Source organism: Macrotis lagotis, chromosome 1, assembly GCF_037893015.1.
Source record: "Macrotis lagotis isolate mMagLag1 chromosome 1, bilby.v1.9.chrom.fasta, whole genome shotgun sequence".
Classification (NCBI taxonomy): domain Eukaryota; kingdom Metazoa; phylum Chordata; class Mammalia; order Peramelemorphia; family Peramelidae; genus Macrotis; species Macrotis lagotis.
The window spans coordinates 359,668,424-359,694,291 of NC_133658.1; the positions used below are offsets into that span (position 1 = coordinate 359,668,424).

Here is a 25,868-nt window from a genome sequence, read left to right on the forward strand (position 1 = left end):
CCATTCCTCTCGGTTAGGAAAGAATTGTGGTTTGTGAAAGTAGTTTGTTCACAATTAGTGAACTTCAGAGGCAGTCAAAGGCATTTAAGGCTTATGAGAGAATGGCAGGGAGATATTATTCACTTTAAAAATCAGTTAATAACGGATCCAACTTTCTCTCATATATATGACAGACCTTTGGATTTAAAATCAGGCCAAGAGCTTTCCAAATGACAAGCTACAGATGCCCCGGATGATCTGGTAGCAAAAATCTGCCATGGAGAATAGATCCATAAACAAGAGAAAACGAAAATTAACTAATAAGCACTTGCAGAGGTCAAATCAAGTGCAATAACATTTCAAGATGCATCTTAGTGAGTCTTTCCCAGACTGTTGTGGGAAAGAGATCAAAAAACCTCATAGGATGTCTGAAGAACAATGCATCATGAAGGCAAACTTAAAAGGACACAAATAGATTTAACACCCGTTTTCTCAAATATTAGTAGTGTTCCCATAAAAGGTAATGGTCCTGTAGCACTATAATTTAAGGATTCTGAGGTAAATGATTAATTACCCTTCTGAAACACAAGTTGTATCCCTTTTACCAGACAAAGGAGGGGAGCATTCCCTCAGGCAGCTATTCAACACATCATTCACATGGGTTTTTAGTTCCCCAGTGACACTGTCAATGATTTCTGCTACAGGACCATCCCTAGATGAACATTTGCCCACCAAAACACAGATGTTCCTGGTACCTATGAAGATTTTACTCTTTCCCCATTTTCTTTCATTAAAGATTTTCTCATATCTGAAACTAATTCTTGGTTGCAAACCCAGAGAATTCCTTGCTCCGACAACATTTGTTTTCTCTATTTCCTGAAAGGCTCTGTGACCCCTGGTCCTATGTAGCCCTTGATGTTTCTAAAAGACAAGTTTGAGCAGCGAGCTACATGAAAGTCTTCACATAAATCATCAATTCCTTCCCTCCCCACCCCATCCCAAGTTGTACTAATTAGAAACTATAAATCTTGACACCCTAAGAGTTTCTAGTCTGAAGATGATGGTATTAGCTTCCTTTAGTAGAAAGAGATACTGGATTTGCCACCTGGTGGGTTGAGGACTTTGTTGTGAGAACGAGGCCTGGGGCACAACCTGGGCTCATGGTTGTCAATCATGAGTTTAGATTCAGTTTCCTTGGCTTGGTCCTCCTTTCCTTTGTCACATTTCTCATCATGGTCTTTGGAAGATGGTGTATTCTCTGTAGCTCTAAGTTGCAATTTTGTGTCTTCACCTTCACGTAAAACAATATGATCCTTGAGCTTGTTTGGGTGTGCTAAGGGTGCAGTAATGGTGACTGGAGACCCAAAGATATCACTGGTCTTCCCACCAGGGGGATTCAAATGAGATCAAGCCTGTACAGGAGTAGGTTCTTCAAAGATACCACTTCCTTTGCCTCCTGGAGGATTTGACCTTTTGGGTGTATTCTGAGGTTCCTCAGGTGCTCCAAAGATATTAGATGCCATTCTATTTGGTCTATTTGAAGGAGTAACTTCTTCTGGAGTTCCAAAGAGATTGCTTGAGTTTCCTCCAGGGGGTTTCATTACCCTGGAGCTTGGCTTGCCACCCTCGGTCTCCCGCTCCTGGAACATGCTGGCAGCGGCTGCAGCTGGAGTGGCCAGAGCAGCGGCAGCATCCTTCTCACCAATACTACTTTTTTTAGTTTGTTTTTTTGCAAGGCAATGGAGTTAAGTGGCTTGCCCAAGGCCACACAGCTAGGCAATTATTAAGTGTCTGAGACTGGATTTGAACTCAGGTCCTCCTGAATCCAGAGCCATTGCTCTATCCACTGCACCACCTAGCCACCCCACCCCCCCAATTCTATTTCAGAATTTTTCTCTTCTGGGGCAGCTAGGTGGCACAGTGGATAGAGCACTGGCCCTGGAGTCAGGAAGACCTGAGTTCAAATCCAGCCTCAAACCCTTAATAATTGCCTAGCTGTGTGGCCTTGGGCAAGCCACTTAACTCCATTGCCTTGCAAAAAAAATCTAAAAAAAAAATTAAAAAGCAGAATTTTTCTCTTCAGTGAACTTTTGTATATATTTTTTCATTTGTTCGGTTCTACCTTTTTACAAAAGGTTTTTGTGTCTCTTTTAACCATTTGACCTATTCTGTTTTTTGAGGTATTATTTTCTTCAGTATTTTTGTGCCTCGTTTACCTATTGACCATTTTCATACTTTTATTGCATCACTCTTTTCTCTTCCCAATTTTTCCTCTGCTGAGCTCTTTTTTGATTTTAAAAAAATCCCTTTGGAACTCTTCCAGGAATTCTTTTTGGGGACTTAGGGGGAGAAACCTGAGGCCAATTTACATTTTTCTTTGAGGCTTTCCATCTACATGTTTTGACTTAGTTGTCTTCTGAGTTTTTGTTTTGAGCTTCCCTATCACTATGTCCATGTTCTGTTTTTAGTGTTTGTTCATTTGCTCAGCCTATTTCTTGACTTTTAACTTTATGTTGAAATTGAACTTTGTTTCTTCGTGGTGGAAGTACAGGGCTTCAGGTTTTTTGTGCAACTATTTTCATAGCTAGTTCCAAGGATCTGTAAGCTTTCATTTCTTCCAAGGTAAGATGCTCTAAGGAGAGGTTTGGTTACTACTTTCCTACCCTGTGCTCTGGTTTGTGAGTGATAAGCACTGTGGTAAGAATGGTGACCAGGATTCCTTGCCCCTGCACAAGTTCTGCTATGTTGGTGCTCCTCCTCATCCTGAGATTGCCACCCAGAGCCAAGTATAGGCAGGGCAACAGAGTCCTGTACCCAGAGTCATCAAAGAGTCTCTTCTGACCAGTTGCCCTACCTCTCTCTTACCATCTGTGGGTTGTGGCATATTCCTTATATCAAGGGCTTTTTTTTTTGCAAGGCAGTGGGGTTAAGTGGCTTGCCCAAGGCCACACAGCTGGGTAATTATTAAGTGTCTGAGACCGGATTTGAATCCATGTACTCCTGACTTCAGGGCGGGTGCTCTATCCACTGCGCCACCTAGCCACCCCCTCATACATTTTAATAGGGATTTTCAAGGTCTTTTGTATCTGCCTCTCTCAATCTTCACATCATTTAATCTTAAATATTTTATTTTTCTAATTATATGCAAAGATAGTTTTCAATAATCTTTTTTTATAAATTTTTGATTTTCACATTTTTCTCCCTTCTCTCTCCCCCCTTCCCTTGATAGAAAGTAATCTAATATAGGTTATGGATGTATGTCTATGTTAAGCATATATCCATATTAATCTTACTGTGAAAGAAGAATCAAAAAGGGGGAGGAAACATGAGAGAGGGGAAAAAAGTCATAATACATAAAACAAAGTTTAAAAATTGAAAAGATTAAGTTTTGGTCTGCATTCAGACTCCATAATTCCTTCTCTGAGTGTGGATAATATTTTCCCTTATAGGTCCTTTAGAATTGTCTTTGATTTTTGTAACTGCTTAGATAGCAAGACCATCATAATTGACCATCACATGATGTTGCTGTTAATATGTACAATGTTCTTCTGATTCTGCTTACTTCACTCTGCATCAGTTCATACAAGTCTTTCCAGGTTTTTCTGAAGTCCTGTCCCTCATGATTTCTTATGGAACAATAATACTCTATCACATTCATATGCCACAAACAAATGTTCAGCCATTCCCCAATTAATGAGCATCCCCTCACTTTTTAATTCTTTGCCACTACAAAAAAAAAGCTGCTTTAAATATTTTTGTATATGTGAGTTTTTTACCCTTTTTTCATGATCTCTTTGGGAAATCACCCAGTAGTGGTATGACTGAATCAAAGGGTATGCCCAGTTTTATTGCCCTTTGAGCATAGTTCCAAATTTATTTTCCAGAAAGGTTGGACCAGTTCATAACTCCACTAGCAGCACATTGGTGTCCCAATTTTCCCACATCCCCTCCAAAATTGATCATTTTCCTTTTTTCTTATATTGGCCAGTCTGATAGGGGTGAGGTAGTCAGATTGAAGACAAGGATTATTATTTCCATTTTCAGTATATCTCTTTACCAATTTTTTTCTCCCATCCTTTTCCTAAATAGTACTTAGCTTATATTAGTACTCACTCACATGGCATTTAACCTGAACTTGTTAATAAAACCCATAACTTCCTATGGCATAGCTGAGTCATGAGGTGATAACAACAGATTGACTGCCCCATGACCATGTAAGTACCTTGACACAGAGAAAGAAATTTATCTACCCCACTTTCATAATAGGCTGAAACTTCAGCATTTGTTTGAGTAAGACAAATATTTACACCATACTCATTGTATCTTGCCTCTTGATCTGATAGCAACTTTACCCTTGAATTTCTATTTCTAATATGACTTCCTGCTTCCTTATAAATCCTTTGTATTTAGATGACATTGGACTTTATTCTGGGTTCTCCAATAGTCTATGTTCACTGTAACCCTTATTCAGATCTCTACTGCTGTTTCCTCTAGTGGAAATTGCCTCAACTTGAGTGGGATAGCTTTCTCTCCACCTTGATAGTAGGAACTCCATAAAGAATTATTGTGAGGAAGGGGCAGCTAGGTGGCGTAGTGGATAAAGCACCGGCCCTGGAGTCAGGAGTACCTGGGTTCAAATCCGGTCTCAGACACTTAATAATTACCTAGTTATGTGGCCTTGGGCAAGCCACTTAACCCCATTTGCCTTGCGAAAAAAAAAAGAATTATTGTGAGAACAGCCAATTGGGAAAACAGCATATCTACTTAAGAAGCAATTGAGTAGGGGTGGCTAGGTGGCACAGTGGAGAGAGCACTAGCCCTGGAGTCAGGAGTGCCTGAGTTCAAATCCAGCCTCAGACATTTAACTACCTAGCTGTGTGGCCTTGGGCAAGCCATTTAACCCCATTGCCTTGCAAAAACCTAAAAAGAAAAAAGCAGTTGACAGGACAATGTGACAAAGTATTATATTTGTTGGACAGATGTGGTATTTTAAAGGAAAGAAAGATCCTAATGAGCTGAGGTTTTGGCAGTGAGGATGATTAAAAGAAAATATTTAGGACTTGATCTAGGCTATAAAAGATGACAGTAGAATTTGAACAAGAGAAGGAATAAATGTAATGTAGGAGAAGAGGGATAGTGAACAGATTAGCCTAAATGGAGTGCAAAGGCCCCAGCCAGAGGAAAGAAAGGAGATTAGAGCAGTGCAAAAATGTAAATGTTTTGAGTTGAAACTTAAGATCAGCACCCTAGGTAATCAGTCATATTAATATTGATGTTCATTAATGAGAAAAAAAATGTAGTCACTCTTTTGAATTACCTACAAAAACAGGAGGGACTTTAGTACAAGTTGTTAAACATTTAAAATCTCTTTCAGCAACTCCATGAATCGGTGAAGAGGAATCGAGATAGTGCTGGCTCCCCTCAGAATGGAGATCAACAGAATGGGTATGGAGAAATGTTTTCTGTGCACAAGAAACCACGCCATGAAGATCCTCTTGGGGTTAATGTCTCTTCTAATGGGATGCCCCCATTGTCCCCACTGCATTCTCTGGACAAGTCATCTGGAGGAGACGCTTTACAGCCCAATGGAAAACATTCACTGGGACTAGATGCCATCAACAAAAAATGTCTTCCAGATTCTAACCTCCATTCAAATGGAAGCAGTAATGCAAATGATTCATTTCAAATAAGTTTGAATAAAGAACTGAAACAAGAGCCTGTAGATGACCTTCCCTGTATGATCTCTGGAACAGGTGGTTCTATGTCTCAAAATAACTTAATGCCTGACCTAAACCTTAATGAGCAGGAGTGGAAGGAGCTTATTGATGAACTTAATAGATCAGTGCCTGATGAAGACATGAAGGATCTATTTAATGAAGATTTTGAGGAGAAAAAGGATACAGAGACTTCAAGTTCAACTACTCAAACCCCATTGCCACAAGATATCAATATTAAGACTGAATTTTCGCCAGCAACTTTTGAACAGGAGCAATTAGGCTCTCCACAAGTAAGATCCACAACTTCAGGGCAGCCCTTTATCGGATCATCCTCCATAGCTGTGAGTACAGCCTCACCAGGTATAGGTGGCTCTCAGACTGGGTTCCAGGCTGCTAGTCAGTCAGGGGCTGAAAATCCCAACCAGACCATGATGCAGGCATCAAACCAGTCTCAGAATGTACAGAGGCCTCTAGCCAATGTGTTATTGTCTGGTCAAGGCTCTGGAGGGAGCAAAGAAATGTCCTCTGCACACCAGCTTCAGCAGATAGCTGCCAAGCAGAAGAGAGATCAAATGCTTCAAAGCCAACAGCAGACTCAGCAAGTTCACCAGCCTGGACAAATGAGCAACTGGCCTCCATCTGGTCCTTCTCATAGTCCATTAGCTGTCCCCTACTCTGTGGAGAACCCAACTAGCCCTTCGGTTTACCAACAAGATTTCAATAACCAGAAACTCATGATGTCCAGCATGACCAATAAGAATTCTCCTAGAACCGGAGGTAATTACCTCCAACCAAGCCACGTAGGCCTGCTGACTCACCAGCCAAACACCTTAAACCAGAACTCTGTGGCTGGCCAAGGGTCCATGCTTGACTATGGCAACACCAAACCTCTTTCCCATTACAAAGCTGATTGTGGACAAGTATCTGGCCAGAATAAGGCACCCATGTTAGCTTATCTGCCACAGCAACTGCCTCATATGAATGAAGAACAAAATGCATTGTATATGTTGAAACCGAAGCCTGGAAATATTCCCTACAGACCACTGGTTCCCCACAGCCAGGTAAACAGATTTGGATTTCTGTTCCTTTGTAATAGGATAAACTGTTGAAGTGAATAGTGGGAAAATGAGGGCTTCTAAGGAAGTGGGAATTTAAAAAGGTGGGGGGGAGCAATTGCTGTTAGTGTATTACACACTGAAAAGCATGTCTGACTTAAAGAAAATGCAGTATGTGAAAATTCCAACTTGCCAAACAGACAAATTAGGGAATGGTACCTGAGCTTTTAAAGTTACAACTTCTTTAAATAGAAAGCTTAGAATAACTGTTGTGCTACATCATTGGTGTTTCACGTGTTCTGTGGTTTTTACCTAAGTCATTATGAGAAAAATGTTAACACAACTTCTTCAATGCCGCAATTTTTATCTAGCAGTTCTGTGTCTCTAGGCAGACAATCCCTGACTTTTTTAGTAACCGCAAACAATTTCATCTTTTTTCTCCCTGAGGAGCCTTTTCTCTGGCACATGTGAAATGTGTTCATTTGTACCATCCATGACTTGTCCTAGTGTCTCAGACACTAAGATGTTTGTGTTCATTTTTTTATAGTTGAAATTTTATTTTATTTACCAGTTACATGCAATGGTAGTTTTTCAACATCCATCCATTTGCAAATTTAGCAGTCTACATTTTTCTACTACCCTCCCTTCTTTCCTCCCTCTCCATGGTGGCAAACAATCCAAAATTGTACATGTACCTTCATGTTTAAGATATTTATATATTAGTCATTTTGTAAAAGAGGTATTAGAACTAAGGGGAAAAAAACATGAGAAAGGAAGAAAGACATAAAGAGAAGTTTTTAAAAAGTGAACATACTAACACATTCATTTTTAATAAACTTATGTTTTATTTCCCTTTCTGTTCACTGGTTTTAATTTTTAAATTATTTTTTCCAGTATGCCTTAGCCTAAATATAAGATTCTAAGGGGAAAAAAAGAATGTAATATTATTCAGCATTTAGAAACTTGTAAATGGGGTATTTTACAAGAAAATAAAATTAAATTAATGAATTGATAAAATTTAATTAATTAGATCAATAGCCATAACTTGATTAGACAATTGAAGCACAATCTGAGCTAGGAGTCAGGAATAGTCTGAGATACTTCTCTGAGCAAGTTACCTTAACCTTTCTTTGCTTAACTCTTAAATGAAGATAATAACAGCATTTACCTAGCAGTGTTGTAAGGATTTGAGGATCAAATAAGATAATATTTGTAAATAGCACTTGGTATAACTATACCTAGCCCCTAGTAGGCACTGTGTAAACGCTTTTTCCCTTTCCCCTTCTCCCTGGCAATTGAAAGACCTTAAAAAGCAAACAGACTAGGAGAGTTGACTTTTTAAAAATTGAGCTTCCCCATTGAACCTCACCTGCTGCCACACTGTATTGCATCTCTCTAGTGCATTGCTCACTAATTTTTTAGCCTTTTAAAAAGTCTTTAAACTTAGTTATTGAGCAACTTGGGAACCAGTTTTTCCTTCAGTCTCTTGGGAACACAATTTCTAAATTCTGCGGTATCTAACTTGTAAGTGACATCTGTTTGGCAGGACCAGAACCCTTCTAATGTTCCTCGTGTCCCAGTATCAGTGCCAGCATCAAATGTTGGCACCCAGCCACCAGCTGTATCCATGGCAAGTACCCATGGCACTGCTGCCTATCTCAACACCCAGCAACAAGCAGCAGCAATGAAGCAGCACCAGCTGTTGCTGGACCAGCAGAAGCAGAGGGAACAGCAACAGAAGCAGTTGCAACAACAGCAGCAGCATTTTCTGATAGGGCAAAGACAGCAGCAGCTTCTGGCCGAGCAGGTAAATGAGAGATTATATTCAAACTGTCTGATTTAGGTCTCCCGGATTCACTTTCAGAGCCAGGCCCAAATAGTTATCATCCAAGATAAGTTTGGTAGACTTGGGCAGCTTTGTATTGCTGAGAAATTATATTTTGTGGTGGTCAAATCTGTCATTTCCTTAATTGAATTTCCTGCCCTTATTCTCAAGGTGCACCACGTGGACTCTTTATGGAAGTGGTGGCTTGTGTAGCACTATACACAATCGGTCACCTGGTACAATAGATCTTTTAATAGTTTTGTTAGTCCTTGACACTCAGAATGGAGTAAAAACAAGCCATTTGAACCTGAGGTTAAGTGTCCTTCCACTTCCCACCCCAGCTATTTTGATAGTCCTTATAGTTCAATCTGCTATATTCATGTTGTGTAAAAAGGATGTTTTTCAAGGTTCCTTCTATATCACTGAGATATTTAAGTGGAGTTAAATGTTCTTGATTTAGAAGAGTTCAACTTTTCTAATTATTCAGTCATTCAGCCACAAAGCATTGTGCCTGGGGATGGGGGTAGGGGTGGAGAAATACAGTGCAGTGGGATAGAGCACCGGCCCTGGAGTCAGGAGGACCTGAGTTCAAATGTAGCCTCAGACACTAGCTGTGTGACCTTGGGCAAGTCACTTAACCCCTTATCTTGCCAAAAAAACAAAACAAAACGAAAACTAAAGAATGAAATAATCCTTAGGTGAGGAGCCACAAGTACATATCACAAATATAAAGTGCATAAATACAAATATATGCAAAGTAATTAAATACAGGGCAGTTTGAGAAGGGGAGGGCATTGGGTGGGACCAGGAACAGTTTAATGTGGAAAGGTGTCTTAAGGGAAGAGAGGGACCTTATGATATGGAAGGGAGGAGACAGTGAATCCCAAATATGAGAGGGAGCCATTGAAAAGGCATAGAATAGAGCAAGAGATGGAAGATTGAATGGAATGATCCTAGAAAAGACCAGTTGAATTGAGTCAAAGAATTCTGGATGGGTGACAATGTCTGATGAGGCAAGAAAGTGAGGTTGGCATCAGGTTGGAGAGAATTTATTTTTTAACCTAGAAGTGATAGGTAGACTGGAGTTAATTAAATATCGACATTACATAGTCCTATAGCAGTGATTTAGGAACCTAGAGAGACTGCAGCAATTCCAGACTGGGTTTTCCAAGATTTTAACTGCTTTAGTTTGCTTTTATTTTTAGAGCTCTGTCTGGCTGTCCTGCAGCTCACAGCTCCCCAACTATTCCTTCCTTTCTAGTTTTAAAGATGTTACTTATTTTGAGTTTTACAATTTTTCCCCTTTCTACTTTTAAAAGGAAGCTATTGCATAGGCTAGAAGCTGTTGCATATAACTACTGCATATAGGCTGGAAGAACACGGGGATATTTCCTTTTTATTGGTTTTTCCCTGCCTAATTCTGCTAATTGTTGTTTTTCTTTTCCTAGGAAAAGCAGCGTCAGGAACAGCAGTTTCAAAGACACCTGACTCGACCACCACCTCAGTATCAAGAGCAAAACCAGACTACTTACCAGCAGGTTGGACAATTTGCAGGTAAAAGAGACTTAATATTGTTAACAAAACATAGTTGTGCTGTTGGATGTAGTATAAACTAGAATTTTCCAGATATGTTCATTTCTTTCGTTTTTTGCAATGAGATTAAGTGATTTGCCCAAGGTCACACAGCTAAGTAGGTATCAAATGTCTGAGGCCAGATTTGAACTCAGGTCCTCCTAACTCCAAGACCAGTTGCACTATCCACTGTGTTACCAAGCTGCCCCAATATATTCATTTTTTCATAGGATCATTAATCTAGAGCTGGCAGAAATCTCAAGAGGGTTATATTTAGTTTATTTACAGATGAGGAAATTGAGACCCAAGGATATTAAGTGACTTGGTTAAAATCACATAAATAGGAAGTGTCGGATGTAGCGTTTGAACCCAGACCCCAGTTTGTGCCATGGCACAGTGGAAGGAGCACTGACTGGAGTTGGAGCTCCTAGGTCCAGATGTGACCCTGGACAAGTCACTTCAGCTTTGTGAGCCTCAGTTTCTTCATCTATAAAATGAGAAAATTGGACTAGATGGCTTCTTAGGTTCCTTCTGGATCTCAGCTTATCTTCTTAGGGTCCTCTAAACCCCAAGCCAGCACATTTCCTTTGTCAGAACTTTCTGTGGACACCACCTAGGACACCACTAGGTTCATTTCACCTGACAAAAACTTTCAGTGCCACAGCTAACTAGATCAGGTATTAAGGGCCTAACCTAACTTTCCTTTATTCTATTCCTTTATATTTAACTCAGACATCAAACAACTAAACAAAAATTGCCATCCCAACATGTTTTGGCTTGGGGTTTAGAGGACCCTAAGAAGATAAGTTGAGATCCAGAAGGAACCTAAGAAAAGCAATGTCCAGCCTCCCATACCCTTATTTTCCATCTGCTTAAGTCCCTCCTTCCCTTCAAGGCTCTGTTCATAGCTGATCTCTATAAAGCCTTCCCTATGGAAGTCATGACCCCATCTTACGGTCTGCATTCTGCTTTTCTAGCCCCCTGCTCTATTTATCTGAGAAAATTTGCTTTGCTTCTATTAGCTACATGTTAATAACTGGGTCTTTTTCTGTTGCTGAGATGAGAAGAGATTTAGGAAAGTATGTTCCCAATAAATTTTGCTTTACATCCTTTCTCTCTATTTAGCCAACCCCAGAGAGGCAACTTCTTATATAAAAGATGTTGTTAATAATGAAATTATTGACAGATTACTTCCTGTAGTCTTGTTATTTAATTGTTGCTATACCTCACACACAGCATTCCATCTCCTATCTCTGCACAAGCTGTCCTCATTCCTGGGATGCCTTTCCTTCTTACTTTGACCTCTTAGAATAAAATTTTCTTCCAAGCTCAGGTCACATTCGCATCTCCTAGATGTAATCTTTCTTGATCTCCTCTAACCACTTATGATGCTCCCTGAAAATTATATTTATTGAATTTAATTTCTATATACTTAATATGTTTACATGTGGAACATGTCTCACCTATAAAGTGTAAGCTCCTTGAAGGCAAGGATATATTCCTAATACCTAGTGGTTTCTTGCACCTAGTAGAGGGTAAATATTTGCTTCTCATCTCATCTCATCCAAGGTACTGAACTTGGTAAATTTTACAATGGGGTGACAGTTTATATTGATATTTATAGTCTTTTTCTATCTTCCTATATGTACTCTACTGCAGAGCTCCATTGGGGAATTTATGTGAACAGCCCTATATAATTCATATTAATGGTATATAAGGAACCTCATAAAACAGCAGATGATTATGAAGCCTCTATTGAAGCTTTACTTTCTTTTTTTTAAGTTTTTTTTTTTTGCAAGGCAAATGGGGTTAAGTGGCTTGCCCAAGGCCACACAGCTAGGTAATTATTAAGTGTCTGAGGTCAGATTTGAACTCAGGTTGTCCTGACTCCAGGGCTGGTGCTCTAGCCACCCCTGAAGCTTTATTTTCTTACTAAAATTTTATTAAAACTTTTCTCAAAGATGCCAAACAACAAAATCAGTTTAGTTTTATATTCTGTCAATCAGTCAGGAAAGGCTTATTAAGTTCCTACTCTGGGTCAGGTCTTGTGCTAGGTTCTGAGGATACAAATCCAATTATGTTCCCTCAAGGAACAGACATACAGTTATTGATTTGTTTATTCATTCATATTTGTTTATTTCTTGCCCAGTAGGAACTCACAATCTGATGAGGAAAGATAGAAACTGAAAAGGAGAGGGGGAAGTACCCCACATGGTAGAGAAGTTCAGAAAAGTCCAAACACAAGTGGGACTTCTGGGAAATGGGGAAAAGTCTTATGCTGAACCTTCTCCTTAGAAAAGCCCCTGGCCCTGCCCTTCTGTCAGGGGCAGAGGGTACTAATGGATGATGAGTACTAGGCAGATTCCATCTTTTTTTATTTTGAATTCTATTTTTTTCCAATTACATATAAAGAGTTTTTAACTGAATTCTAGAATTCTCTTCCTCTGTCTCCTTCCTAATTCAACAAGCAGTTTAATGTAGGTCATACATGTGCAATCATGCAAAATATATTTTTTTCTTAGTCCTGGCAGATTCAGTCTTGCAGGATAATTTTGCAGTAGATTTCCTCAATGATGAGTTTCCAGGGAAGGAAGGCATGATGGGATAGTCCAGAAAAGTCCAGAAGCAACATAGCTAGTGGGGAAATTTGATTCAGATGTGGAGGAGAGGGGAAAAAAGATATAAATTATTTGTAAAAAATCAGTCCCCAAAGAATCATGGAACATTCTCTTCTTGCTTTAAGTACTTAGGAGTCCTTGACCTCTGGAGAAGATGTTTACCTCATACAGGTTGCTTTGTGGGTTTTTTTAATCATCTTTCCCCAGCTAAATAAAGAGTAAGCTCTTACGCCCAAATGGCTATAAAACCATGCATATTCTTTGATGCAATAAGGAGATTATTAAAAAGGGGCAAAGATTCACATGTACAAAAATATTTATAGCAGCTCTTTTTGTGCTGGCAAAAAATTGAAAATTGTGGTGATGCCCCTACTTGGGGAATGGCTGAACAAATTTTGGTATGTAAATATAATGGAATACTGTGATGCAGTAAGAAATGATGAGCAGGCAGATTTCAGAAAAACCTAGAAAGACTTATATGAACTGAGAGAACATTGTGCACATGAACAACAACACTATTAGACTTAGATGTAGCTCTTCTCAGCAATACAGTGATCAAAGGCAATTCTGCTTGTGATGATAAATACTCACCACATCCAGAGAAAGAACTATGAAGTCTGAATGCAGATCAAAGCATTCTGTTTTCACTTTTTAAAATTCTTTTGCCCTTTTATTCTGATTCTTCTTTAATAGCATGACTAATGTGGAAATTTATCAAACACATGATTATACGTGAATAACCTATATGTCAGATTACTTGCTATCTTAGAGATCAGGGAGGTAAAGGGAGGAGGAAAAAACTTCACAAAAGTGAATTTTGGGCGGCTAGGTGGTGTAGTGTATAGAGCACCAGCCCTGGAATCAGGAGTACATGGGTTCAAATCCAGCCTCAGACACTTAATAATTATCTAGCTGTGTGGCCTTGGGCAAGTCACTTAACCTCATTGCCTTGCAAAAAACCTACAAAAAAAGTGAATGTTAAAAATTATCTTTACATATAAGTGGGGAAAATATTTTAATTTTTTAAAAAAAGGAAGTCCTTAAAATGCAGAGGCCATATATTAGACAAACAAGTGATTTGTTTCTTGATTGAAAGAGTTATGAATGGGGTGGCTAGGTGGCACAGTGAATAGAGCAATAGCCCTGGAGTCAGGAGTGCCTGAGTTCAAGTCCAGCCTCAGACACTTAATAATTACCTAGCTGTGTGGCCTTGGGCAAGCCACCTAAACCCATTGCCTTGCAAAAACTAAAAAAAAAAAAAGTTATGAAGAAAATCATCAATTTTGCCTTTCAGGATCATCAGCTGCCATGGCTGGAGTGAATAGCTTGGGTCCATCCAACTCTGGGAGTCCACGGATGTTTCCTCAGATTCAAATTGGACCCGGACATGGTTCTGTTTCCTCCATTTCTTCAAATCCAAACCAGCAGGATCGAGGTGTGGCTCAGTATGCTGGTGCACAGAGCCTCCAGAGAGGAAGCCTTTACAGCGTGGCCCCTGGCATGACTCAGATGGTCTCTCAACACGCGCCTCAAGCCTCCAATGGGCATGCCCACATGCCCCGGCAACCCAGTGTTGGCCAAAGCAGCACAGTGTCTGCCAACTACGGTCAGAATGCTCTGGGGAACACAGGGCTTCCTCCCCAGCACAGTAAGGGGGCCCTGAATCCCTCTTTGTCTAAGCCCTCATTGCCCAGAGTGCCAGCTGCTGTGGGAGCCCAGAATCCCTCATGGCAGCACCAAGGCGTGCCCAACATGAACAGCCAGCCGCAGGGAAGCAGTGGCGGGACCCCTTTTCCTGCCACCTCCTCTTTCCACATGCAGCAGCCTCACCTTAAGATGACCAGCCAGCAGTTTCCCCAGGGAGGGCCTCAGGTGAACCTCGGCAGCAGCCGCCCTATGACGTCCATCAGCTCTGCTGTCCCTGGGCAGATGATGTCGTCCATGAGCACCCAGCAGAGGACGAGTGCATCTGCCCAGCAGCAAGTACCCTCTCAGCAAGTCCTGCCTGGGATGAGCTCAACTGTGCCAGACCTGACTGCATTCAGCCAAAATCCAAACCAGCAGCTGGCCAGTCGAGCCGGTCTGCACTGTGGTCAGGGCTACCAGGTGAGGACAGCAAATCAGGAGCTGCCTTTTACCTACAGTGCTCCCCCAGGCAACAGTGGGCTGCCAAATATAACCGGTGACACCGACCTGATAGACTCTCTGCTGAAAAACAGGACTTCAGAAGAGTGGATAAATGACTTGGATGAGTTGTTAGGAACACATTAACATGGAGTTCAGGGTATCCTGGTTTTGTTAGCACCACATTTTGGTTCTTAACATCAAGAACTATTGGACCAAAAATTTGTGGCATTGAGGAGCTATATTTTTGTATATTTCAAATATATTTTAAAATATATTGGAAATGGCCAGGAAATAGACCCTTGTTGCTTCCCACTGAGCTTGAATGCCCTGTTCTGATGGCACCTGGAGTCCACAAATCATGGGGACACTGTGGGGCTAGGTTGCACATTTAGACAGGTGGGGCCCATTGCATTGGGGGAGAATATTACATGGTGGGGAGAAAAACAGAAGGTTTTTAAATGTACATTTATATTGAAAGACCAAAAATGTAGTATTGAACTAGAGAAAAAAATCAGTGCCATTTTATTGACTAAACCCAATTTCCCCCTTCATTTTCCATATTTTTAGAAGCTTTTTTAAAAATGGTTTTGTAGCCAGATTTTATGCAATTTGTTTCATAAAGGTGACAAAACACATTTTGTCAAATTTCTAGGTTAAGTCATTTGTGATATTAGCAAATCCGGAGACAAGGTCATCCTGTCATTTATGGCAAACTTTTATTTTAATTTTTAAAAAGGAGTGGGAATTGGTGCACATAAGAGAAAAGCAACATTTTACCTTAGTCCACCAGCCTCCCCGAATTCACCTCTTTTTTAGCTAAGAATGATGCATTGGATTAACTGACAGGAGAAGGTTTCTGCTCATTGTTGAGATGAAAAGGAAGGGTTAACATCGACCCACTACTTGGTTACCATTGGACTTCCTTGTGACTCTCAGCTTCAGGAGTTCCATGTTGTTGTCAAGGACCACTCTTGAAGGATGCTGAGCCTTTTCTCCCTCTTGTTGAGAGAGAGAGAGAGAGAGAGAGAGAGAGAGAGAGAGAGAGAGAGAGAGAGAGAGGTTTTTTGGTTGTTGCCATTATTTTTTTTTTTTAGTCTTTTTTTTTAAGGTTTTTTTGCAAGGCAAATGGGGTTAAGTGGCTTGCCCAAGGCCACACAGCTAGGTAATTATTAAGTGTCTGAGACCGGATTTGAACCCAGGTACTCCTGACTCCAGGGCCGGTGCTTTACCCACTGCGCCACCTAGCCGCCCCCATTATTTTTTAAGATTTGTGCCTCCTCAGTCCATTGTTGTCACCTTCCTCAAAAGGAGCTCCTGTGCTTCACTAGTTGACGTGTTTAGGTCCTATTCTTTTGACTACTCAAGAAAGGAAGCTTTGGACCCAAGAAGAGATAGCCAGAAAACTCTTTACCTAGTGTAATGAAAGCAAAGCAAAGTCTGAATAGTGTCTGCCTGTGCTTCAGAAATAGATTTTTGGGTCTGTTTTTTGCTCCTCTCTTGGCTTTAAAAGTCTCCCCTTAAATATTTCTTGGCTGGAATGACTGAGGACTTACCTGTCCCCAAGAAGTCTAAATTCCTTTGTAACATATGCTGCCAGCATAGTGGCCTGAGCATAGCAGAAATCACCAAAGTGATCTGTGAGGGTTTGGTTCATTCAGGGTAAAAGAAACAATGATAGTATTGGGTGTCTGGGATTCCTAAGTTCTCGTGTGTTCTCAAAACCTCCTTCCTTTAATAATCCCCTTGAAAATATTTTTAATTTAATGTATAATTATTTTAGATATCATAAGACCTATAAACTCTCACCCTCTAAAAGCAAAAAAAACTTTGAATAAATATTCAAATTAAAATAAAAACTCCTGAAAATGCCCTGACCCAACTACACAACTATTAAGTAGAGGAGAGATATCTCAAAGACATGGGACTAGGGGAAAATACAAATAAAGGCTGGTTTGGGAACTGTTTATGGGGAAGGAATGGCACAGACATGATAATCCAATTGTATTTTATTGCTGTATCTACAGTTTCTTTTATCAGACAACTTGCACTTTAAAAAAAAAACCTGCTTTTTTAACACTAATATTTTCTTTAATCCTTTCTATATATGCATATGAATTCTTCTTTTTAAGTCCCACAAACATGCATTGGGTAGATTTCTGTGATTTCAGGTCCTGTTCAACAGATTTTTTGGTGGTTGCCTGATGGGGGCTATCCTTATAAAATTAAAGTGAATGCTCACCTCCCACCACATCCAGCTGTTAACTGTTCCGGGTGCCCCCATCCATTGGATTAGGGAACAGCAGTGGAATGTTGATTATAAAATAAGGAGCCAGGGAAGGCGACATTTATAAAGGTCATCCTAAATATAAGCCTAATCTTTGTTTCTCTGGGCTCTCTTAGCATTATTATCTTTTATGGTGGTTGTTGTTAACTCCAATAGATGTGGTTGAAGGTCACATTCAAAGGAAAAATTTCACATAAAAAATTATCTGTCACTTTGCAGGACAGGATTTGGAAGAAAAGATTGTAGCATGTAAATTGTGGTGGAAATGGTTTCACACCAGCAGTGCCTTTGTCATTAGGGATGCTTGGGACCTCAGAAATTCAGCAATAGCCATGACCCTTCATGGGGTAATATTCACCATTTTCCCTTTGAAATGCCCTAAGTTGGGAATGAATTGGAAGGTCCAGGTCCTTCCTGCTTTTCAGAAAGTACATTTGGCTTTCAAAATGCCAAATCAGCCAGAACAGCCAAGTGGCTGCCCCCCAGTTTATTATTGCCATAAACTGAAAGGTTAGATTAGCTGCTTTGGCCCCCTTACTACCAAAAATAAAGCAGTCTGTGTCTGTGACTGTATTGGCATTGAGCAGAACCGAACAGCTCCTGCCCTCTCTCCTTTTGCCAAAGGACCCCTGTCAGGGGCGAGGCGCTGCTGTCCAGTCAGCTCTTTGCCCTTGGCTCTTAGATACGTGGCTTTTTAAATGTGCAGTCAGACTTCCCGTTTGCTGCAGCTTCATAGCAATAAGATGCAACTCCTGGGACTCCCAGGAAACTGCCCATGGCTTTATTTATGAACTCTTGTCAGGAGCAGGTAGGAAGAGGGAAGCTCCTTACCTGCCAGAAACCAAGACTCGAATAAAACGGTGCTTAGACTTTGTTATACACATTTCCTTGGTGTAAATAAATGTTTACAGTTTTATATTGAAGATGGAATAAGAGTTAGATCTTTTGACTGTATATTTTTTACTTTTTATAGATTTTAAAACTGTATAATTCTTTATATATGTGGGGGGAGGGAGGTAGGGACTATGGTAAGTTTTATGCTTGTAAATGAGAACCGTTGAAATCAATGCTAACCTTTTATGCCCTGTTTTTGTATAAAGATCCCATTAATCCCCTGATCCTTCCACTTCACTTAACTCTGGCACACACCAAAAAGAGAACCTTCACTTTTCTGTTTTATCATTATATGAAATAATAAAAGTATTTTACTAGTACAAAAACTGACTCTGATGTTTACCTGAAAGTGCAGCCTCACTCCTGGGGCCTGCTGGGAACAAGGCCAAACTGAATTGGGTTTTTCTATTATGCTTGAGAGTACATCTTCTAAGGGTAAGGTTTCAGATCAAAGTTAGGGTGCCTGGAAGCAAATCTATAAAGCAAAGCATTTTGCATTTGCAGAGTGTTTGCTGACCCACATATACACCCACTGAATTAATGATTGAGATTTTTTTTTCCATTACAATCTTTTTTTTTAATATTTATTCTCATTTTGTACAAATGTTTTTTTACATTAATAAAATATTCTTGTTTAAGAATAAACAAAATACCCCCTCTCCCCCATAAATAATAGACTTGCTTGAGTGACAAAGGGGGGAGAAAAAAAAATAATTAAAAAAATAATTGTAGGTATGGCCAGGTGGCACAATGGACGAAGCACCAGCCCTGGAGCCACAAGCACCCGAGCCCACATCCGGCCCCATACACCCAACAATCACCCAGCCGTGTGACATGCAAGCCACCTGAACCGCACTGCCCTGCAAAAACCAAAAAAAGAAAGAAAAAAGACCCAAAATAAAATAAAATAATAATAGTAGGGATGGCTGGGTGGGCGGACAGAGCACTGGCCCTTGAGCCAGGAGCACCCGGGTCCAAATCCAGCCACAGACACCCAAAGATCACCCTGCTATGCGGCCCCAGGCAGGCCACCCAGCCCCATTTGCCCTGCACCCCCCCCCAAAAAATAATAATAAAAAATGTGCTTCAGTCTTTGTTCCAACACCAACAACTCTGTCGCAGGTGGATCACATTCTTTATGATAAGTCCATCACAAAAGTTATTTCCATATTTTTCCACTATTGCCATTGCTGATGGCAACTCCCTCCTTTCATATTTCTCTACTACCATGTACTATATTTTCTCTCTCCTTTCACTCTGACTCTGCTGTAGGGTAGCTGAAGGGCACAGCAGACAGATCCCTGGTCCTGGGGCCAAGAAGCCCTGAGCCCTCATACCACCCCTTAGGCCCAGCATCCACCTGGCCCTATGGTCCTGGGCAGGCCATCCAATCCCAGCCCCTTGCAAGAAGTAAAAAAGAAAATGTGTTATATCTGACCACTCTCCCCCTATGGTCCATCCTCTCCTCCATCACTCACAACCCCCCTTCCCCCTGCTCCCCCTTCCTTACTCCAGATGTCTATACCCCACTGAGTATATATGCTGTTTCCTAACCTCTGATGAGAGCAAAGGTTCCCTCATTCCCCCTTGCCTCCCCCCCTTCCATATCATTGCAATAGCTCATTGTAATAAAGAAAAATCTTATATGAAATATCTTGGCCTATTCCCCCCTCTCCTTTTCTCCCATTCCATTTCCCTTTTTTTCTATTGGCTCCATTTTTACACCATATTTTATCTTCAAATTCAGCTTTCTCCTGTGCTTCATCTATAAAAGCTCCCTCTACCTGCTCTATTAACTGAGAAGGTTCATATGAGTATTATCAGTGTCATTTTTCTATACAGGAATACATGCAGTTCATCATCATTAAGTCCCTCATATTTTCCCCTTTTCCACTCTCTATGCTTCACCTGAGTCCTGTATCTGAAGATGAAACCTTCTCAGCTCTGGCCATTCCAACAGGAACATTTGAAATTCCCCTGGTTCATTGAAAGTCCATCTTTTTCCCTGGAAGAAGACATTCAGCCTTGCTGGGTAGTTGATTCTCAGTTGCATTCTAAGTTCTTTTGCCATCCGATATATATGCAAGCCCTACGAGCTTCCAATGTAGTTGCTGCTAAGTCCTGTGTGATCCTGACTGCAGCTCCACGATATTTGAACTGTGTCCTTCTGGCTGCTTGTAATATTTTCTCTTCGACTTGGGAGTTCTGGAACTTGGCTATAATATTCCTAGGGGGTCTCTTTTTGGGATCTCTTGCCCTCTGCTTCTGGGATATCAGGGCAATTTTCCTGTAGTAATTCTTTGAAAATGATGTCAAGGCTCTTTTCCTGATCATGACTTTCAGGTATTCCAATAATTTTTAAATTATCTTTCCTAAATCTGTTTTCCATATCAGTCATTTTTTCAATGAGTTGTTTCACATTTTCTTCTAATTTTTCATTTTTTTGGTTTTGAAGTATTGTTTCCTGATTTCTGGTAAATTCATCAATCTCCCTGAGTTCTGTTCTTTGTCTGAAGGATTTGTTTTCCTCAGAGAGTTCTTATCTCTTTCCATCTGGCCAATTCTGCTTTTTAAAGCATTCTTCTCCTCAATCACTTTTTGAACTGTTTTATCCATTTGACCTAAGCTGGTTTTTAGCATGCTATTTTCTTCAGCATTTTTTTTGGATTTCCTTGACTAAGCTGCTGACTTCATTTTCATGTTTTTCCTGCATCTCTCTCCTTTCTTTTTCCAGTTTTTCTTCTAACTCCGTCATTTGATTTTCAAAGTCTTTTTAGAGCTCTGTGATAGCCTGAGCCCAATTTCTGTTTTTCTTGGAGTCTTTAGATGCAGGAGCTTGTGCTTCCTCATCTTCAGACTGAGTGTTTTGATCCTTCTTGGGCTGACAAGCAAATATTTCTCAGTGGCCTTCCTCTTGTTTCTCTGCTTGCTCATTTTCCCAGCCTGAGCCTGTTTTGGTGTGCTTCCTGAGCTTTTGGGACATTCCCACAAGGGTCTCAGTGTGTGAGGCTCTGTCCTCCTGCTCTGTGAATGACCACAAGTGCCCCCCTCTGCCATGGGGCTGAGGTGGGGGGCGGGGCCTGCTGTTCTACAGGGGGGCCTAGACTGTGATCAGGATCTGAATGTGGTCAGAGCCCCAGAGTCCTGTTCCAGGGGTAGAGGACAGAGCTCTGCAATCTCTCTTCACTTCCCTCCCTAGGTTCAATGGGCTCATGTCCTGGGGGCTCCTGCTTACCACCTGCTTCTGTTCCTGGATCTGGGCTGTGCTGGCCACTTTGCTCTCTGTGTGCCCTGAGGGCTGGGTTTCTCTCTGGCAGAGGTCCCCTGCTGTTCCCCCAAGTTGTGCCTGGTGTTCCCCAGTGTGTAGCTCAGGAGACTCCCCCGCTGCTGTGAGCTGTGGCTCCCAGTGCCCTGGGGCTGCCTCCGGGAGGCTGAAGTTCCTTCGCTCTGTCGGGCTGCCCCTCCAACCCCAGGGAGCAGAGCCTTTCTGCTCTTTTCCAGGTTACCTTGAGTAGGAGAACTGCCTTACTGGGTCCCTCTGTGAGTTCTGTCTCTCAAAAGTTTAGAGTCCTTAGCTTATGAGTTTTGTGAGAGAGCACCTAAGACTCAATCCTTTCTTGTCACCATCTTGGCTCCGCCCACAACATTGAATTCCATGATTGAGATTAACCTCAAATCCAGCCTCAGACACTTAATATTTACTTAACTGTGTGACCTAAGGCAAGTCACTTAACCCCAACTGAACTTGCCAAAAAAAAAAAAATGGATACAAGCTCTATTTGTCTCTGGGTAGTCATTTTTGCAGAATAGGAGTTCGAATAAAAGACTCATGGGATGCTAGGAGAGACAAGATAGCAGGACTTAAAGCATTTGAAGAACAGTCAAGTGGAAGAGGGATTGAATGTGGTCTGTTGGCCCCAAGAAGGAGAAATCAGAGAGGCCAAGGCTTCATCCTAGGAATAAACTCCTAATAAAGCCATTGCAAAGTGAGATGCATTGCCTCAGGACATTGCAAGCTCCAGTCTGATCTTTCCAGCAAAGGCGAAATGAGCATGTGGGTGTTGCTAGAACATGATTCCCTTCAGGTCTGATGCTGTAGTTCCTTCCAACTTTGGAATTTTAGGAAGCCTCAGAAGGCAAGATGGATTAATCCCCAACTAAGTACATGAACCTCTGAGCAACTTCTGCTTTGGTATCTACAGTGAAAGAAATTCCTAGAGACTGGAGAAACCCTTTTCACTTTTTTACATGCAACCAGCTACTTCTTATTTGGTTTCCTAACAGAACAAGTTTAATTCTTCCATGACAGCAAAAATTGAGTATCACTATCTGGTCTCTATGTCTTCTCCAAGTTCTTTCAGCCTAATCCTCAAGCAGTCTTACTTCATCTCTGCCACCACACCACTACCTTCCATCATAATGTTCTTCCTAAAATGCACTCTGCTGCACATGTCCCCTCTAGGTGTAGTCTCCCCATGAGAGAACAGTTCATCTGCTCCTTTGTCCTGGACACTATGTCTCCCTTAATGCATCTAAAATCACCTATCTTTTGGGCAGTCACATTACACCTTTGCCATGTTAAGCTTGCAATTCATTATGACCTCTGAGATATCTTTTAAGTGAATTGATATAAAGTCAGGTCTATCCCAATCATATAATTTTTTTTTGAAAGGCAGTGAGGTTCTTGCCCAAGGCCACACAGCTAGGCAATTATTAAGTGTCTGAGGCCAGATTTGAACTCAGGTACTCCTGACTCCAGGGCCGGTGCTCTATCCACTGCACCACTTAGCTACCCCCCAATCATATAATTTTACAATTGACTTTTTTTTCACCCAAGTGTAGGAATTTAGGCAGTGTAATAAAATGAAAGGAACACAGGACATGAGTCAGACCAGACCTGGACTTGAATCCATATACCCTTTTTTGCTTACTAGCTTTTTGCTGTTCAATCATTTTTCAGTCATATCCAACTCTTCATGATCCCATTTGGGGGTTCTCATGGCAAAGATACTGAGTGGTTTGCCATGTCCTCTAGCTTATTTTACAAATGAAGAAACTGAAGCAGATGAGGTTTGGTGACTTGTCCATGGTCACACAGCTAGTGTCTGAGGCCAGATTTGAACTTGGGGACAGAAGTCTTCCTGTACCCACTGAGCTGTTTAGCTACCATATAATCACAATCATAATCCCTCTGAGCCTGTTTCTTCATCTGCAAAATAGGGTATCTGTGGTAACTAACTCAAAGTTGTTAGAATCAAGTAAGATAACATGAAATGGAGTTTGTTTAAAAAAAGTCTACATTACAGAAATGTCAGATGTTCTCACTACTCAATCCAGCTTGTTGGAATCTTTTTGGATCATAGTTCCAATAGCCAAGGTTCTAACTGTCCTCATTCATGTTATCTGCAAATATGAAACATCTGCCTTCTATTGAATGGTTATTATAAAACGTGAAAAGAGGCAAGAGACAAACAGAAAACTCCCTCCAGGTTGACAGTTATCCATTAATCATCACTCTTTCCATTAGGTGTTTCAAGCAGCTCTGTATCCACTCAATTGTACTTTTATTCAGCCCACATTTCTTCCATCATATCCACAAAGATAGTATAAGAGATGTCAGCAGCTTTTCTAGAGGTCAGAATTTTGTTATTTAAAAAATCCCTTTTTGAAAAGTGTAACAAATATTTCCACATTGAACCTTTTGTCATTGCTTTTATCCCTGACTCCTCATAGATCATGTTAACTATCAGTCACTTCTAAGTATGTTTGTTTTTTCCTGGATTCTGGGATGAAATCATCCTGGCTCTAGAAACATGAATTTATAAGGTTTTTTTTTAACTGCCTCCTCACTTTTTCGTGAACTCCTTTATGCTTATTCTAAGTCCTTCCAATTTGAAGACCATTTACCTTGACACCAAGCCAACAAGCATTAATGGCCTACTTTGTCTTAGACTAGTAGTGATACAAAGACCAAAATAGTCCTTGTCCTCAGAAAGTTTCCGATCTCAAATAAATTATTTTTATATTGATCCTGGAGAATCACTAGATTAATGGTGGGGCAGAAGAGTGACAAGACAAGGTCTGACTTAAGAATTTTAGGAAGATCACACTGATAAACAATTCAAGGATGAACTGAAAGGGAAAGACTTGAAGCAGAGAGATCAGCACTGCAATATCCAAGCATGAGATGATGAGTTCTTGTACCAGGGTGGTGGCACTGTGATAAATGTAGAATCAACAGGATTCAGCAACAGGAGTTGGGAGATATCTAGGATGCACACCCTAGGGACTTAGAGTACGTCTCCCAAATGGTAGTCTCCCAAATGGTACCGAGGGAGTTAGGAAGAGTTTAGCAGGAACATAATGATTCATTTTTAGACATGTAGAGTTTAGGATGTCTGGGATGCCTAATCTGAGATATGCAATAAGGCAATTGGAGATGCAAGCCTGGAGATCAGGGAAGAAGTTAGAGTGAATTAATAAATCTGAGAATCTGGTTAGATATTGAATCTATGGGATCTAATGATCATCAAATAATATAATAGGGAATGAGAAGAGGGTCCAGGACAGTCACTTTTACTGTGTTTGACCCAAATAAAGATTCAAGAAAGGTGACAGAGAAGCAGACATGGGTGGGAGGAGAACCAAGAGAGTGGTGGTCAGAAAACCTAGACAGAAGAGAGCATCAAGGACAGGGTGATCCACAGCATCAAGGGTTATAGAGAGTCACAAAGGATGAGGATTGAGAAGAGATCACTGGCAACTTTGGAGAGAATATTTCCAATTGACTGATGAAGAATTAAGAAGAAAACAGTCATTGGTTTTAAACAGCCTTCTCAGAGTTTAGCTACAAAAGGGATATGGGACACTAGCTGTCAAGAATGAGTGCATTGTGAGGATTGGGGGAATATATGTAGGTGGTAAAGAGGAAGCTAGGACATGGAAAGACTGAAGATTAGTGAGATATGATAGGAATAATAGAGAGAAGCAATCTGCTGGAGGAGATAGGATAGAAAGGGATTACTTATATGTAAACACAGAGGGATTTGCCATGGCAAGAAGGGCCACCTCTTCATGTGAGACAGGCATAAAGGAAGGTAAAGTGGGGGAAGGCATCTGAGTGGTGAGATGGGGTAGGGAGAGAGAAGAGGCTCCGTGAATGGCCTTAATTTTTTTTTTCAATGAACTCAGGCAAAGTTCTCATCTGATTGGAGGAGAAACCAAGGTAGGCTTGAGGGGGATGAAAAAGTTTGGAAGAACCACTGAAGAGTAGGACAGCAAATTGATTAGGGAGGTGTAAAAAGGATTCATTTGCTGCAACAAAGACCCAATATATAACATAAATTGGTTTATTAATTTTTTCCAATTTTGTTCAGCAATGTATGAATGGGAGGGAAGGCAGGAGTCAGTGGGAGTAATCCAAGATGTAGTTCATAGAAAATAAATAAGTTAAAGAACTGAAGAGTTAGAGATATCTGATGGAGTATATTAAGGTACTTTGGTATGAGAATAGTTAGAGAGAAGAGAAAGACTGAGCAAGCTGAATCCATTGAGGAAGGAAGGAGAATTGGTAGATAGATAACAGCCATCAGAATGTTGACAGAGAAGATAAGAATAGAAAAGACAAGTAGTTCTGCTTCCTCTGTTCCTTATTTAAAATTACAACAAGCAGTTGGCCTCTCCCTTCCTTATTCTTGTTCACAACATCACCAAAAGAGTCATTTTTATTGTTCTTAGCATTTTTTGTGATTGTCAGCTACATCTAAATTTTAACACTGTTGATGGTACTCTTTTTTT

The 25,868-nt window shown here is 40.7% G+C and overlaps 1 protein-coding gene and 1 pseudogene across 1 annotated transcript in view; one reads left to right on the forward strand and one right to left on the reverse strand.

The window, feature by feature from the left end:
- Positions 1–18,503, forward strand: part of MAML1 (mastermind like transcriptional coactivator 1) — a 62,255-nt gene extending 43,752 nt beyond the window's left edge. The window contains exons 2-5 of the mRNA XM_074212176.1: positions 5,354–6,757; positions 8,298–8,558; positions 10,025–10,130; positions 14,061–18,503. Coding sequence (XP_074068277.1) covers positions 5,354–6,757; positions 8,298–8,558; positions 10,025–10,130; positions 14,061–15,037 — 2,748 coding nt within the window. The 3' untranslated portion in view covers positions 15,038–18,503. The remainder of the gene's footprint in view (positions 1–5,353; positions 6,758–8,297; positions 8,559–10,024; positions 10,131–14,060) is intronic.
- LOC141505899 (jupiter microtubule associated homolog 2 pseudogene) lies at positions 1,056–1,644 on the reverse strand (annotated as a pseudogene).
- Positions 18,504–25,868: the final 7,365 nt, after the last annotated feature.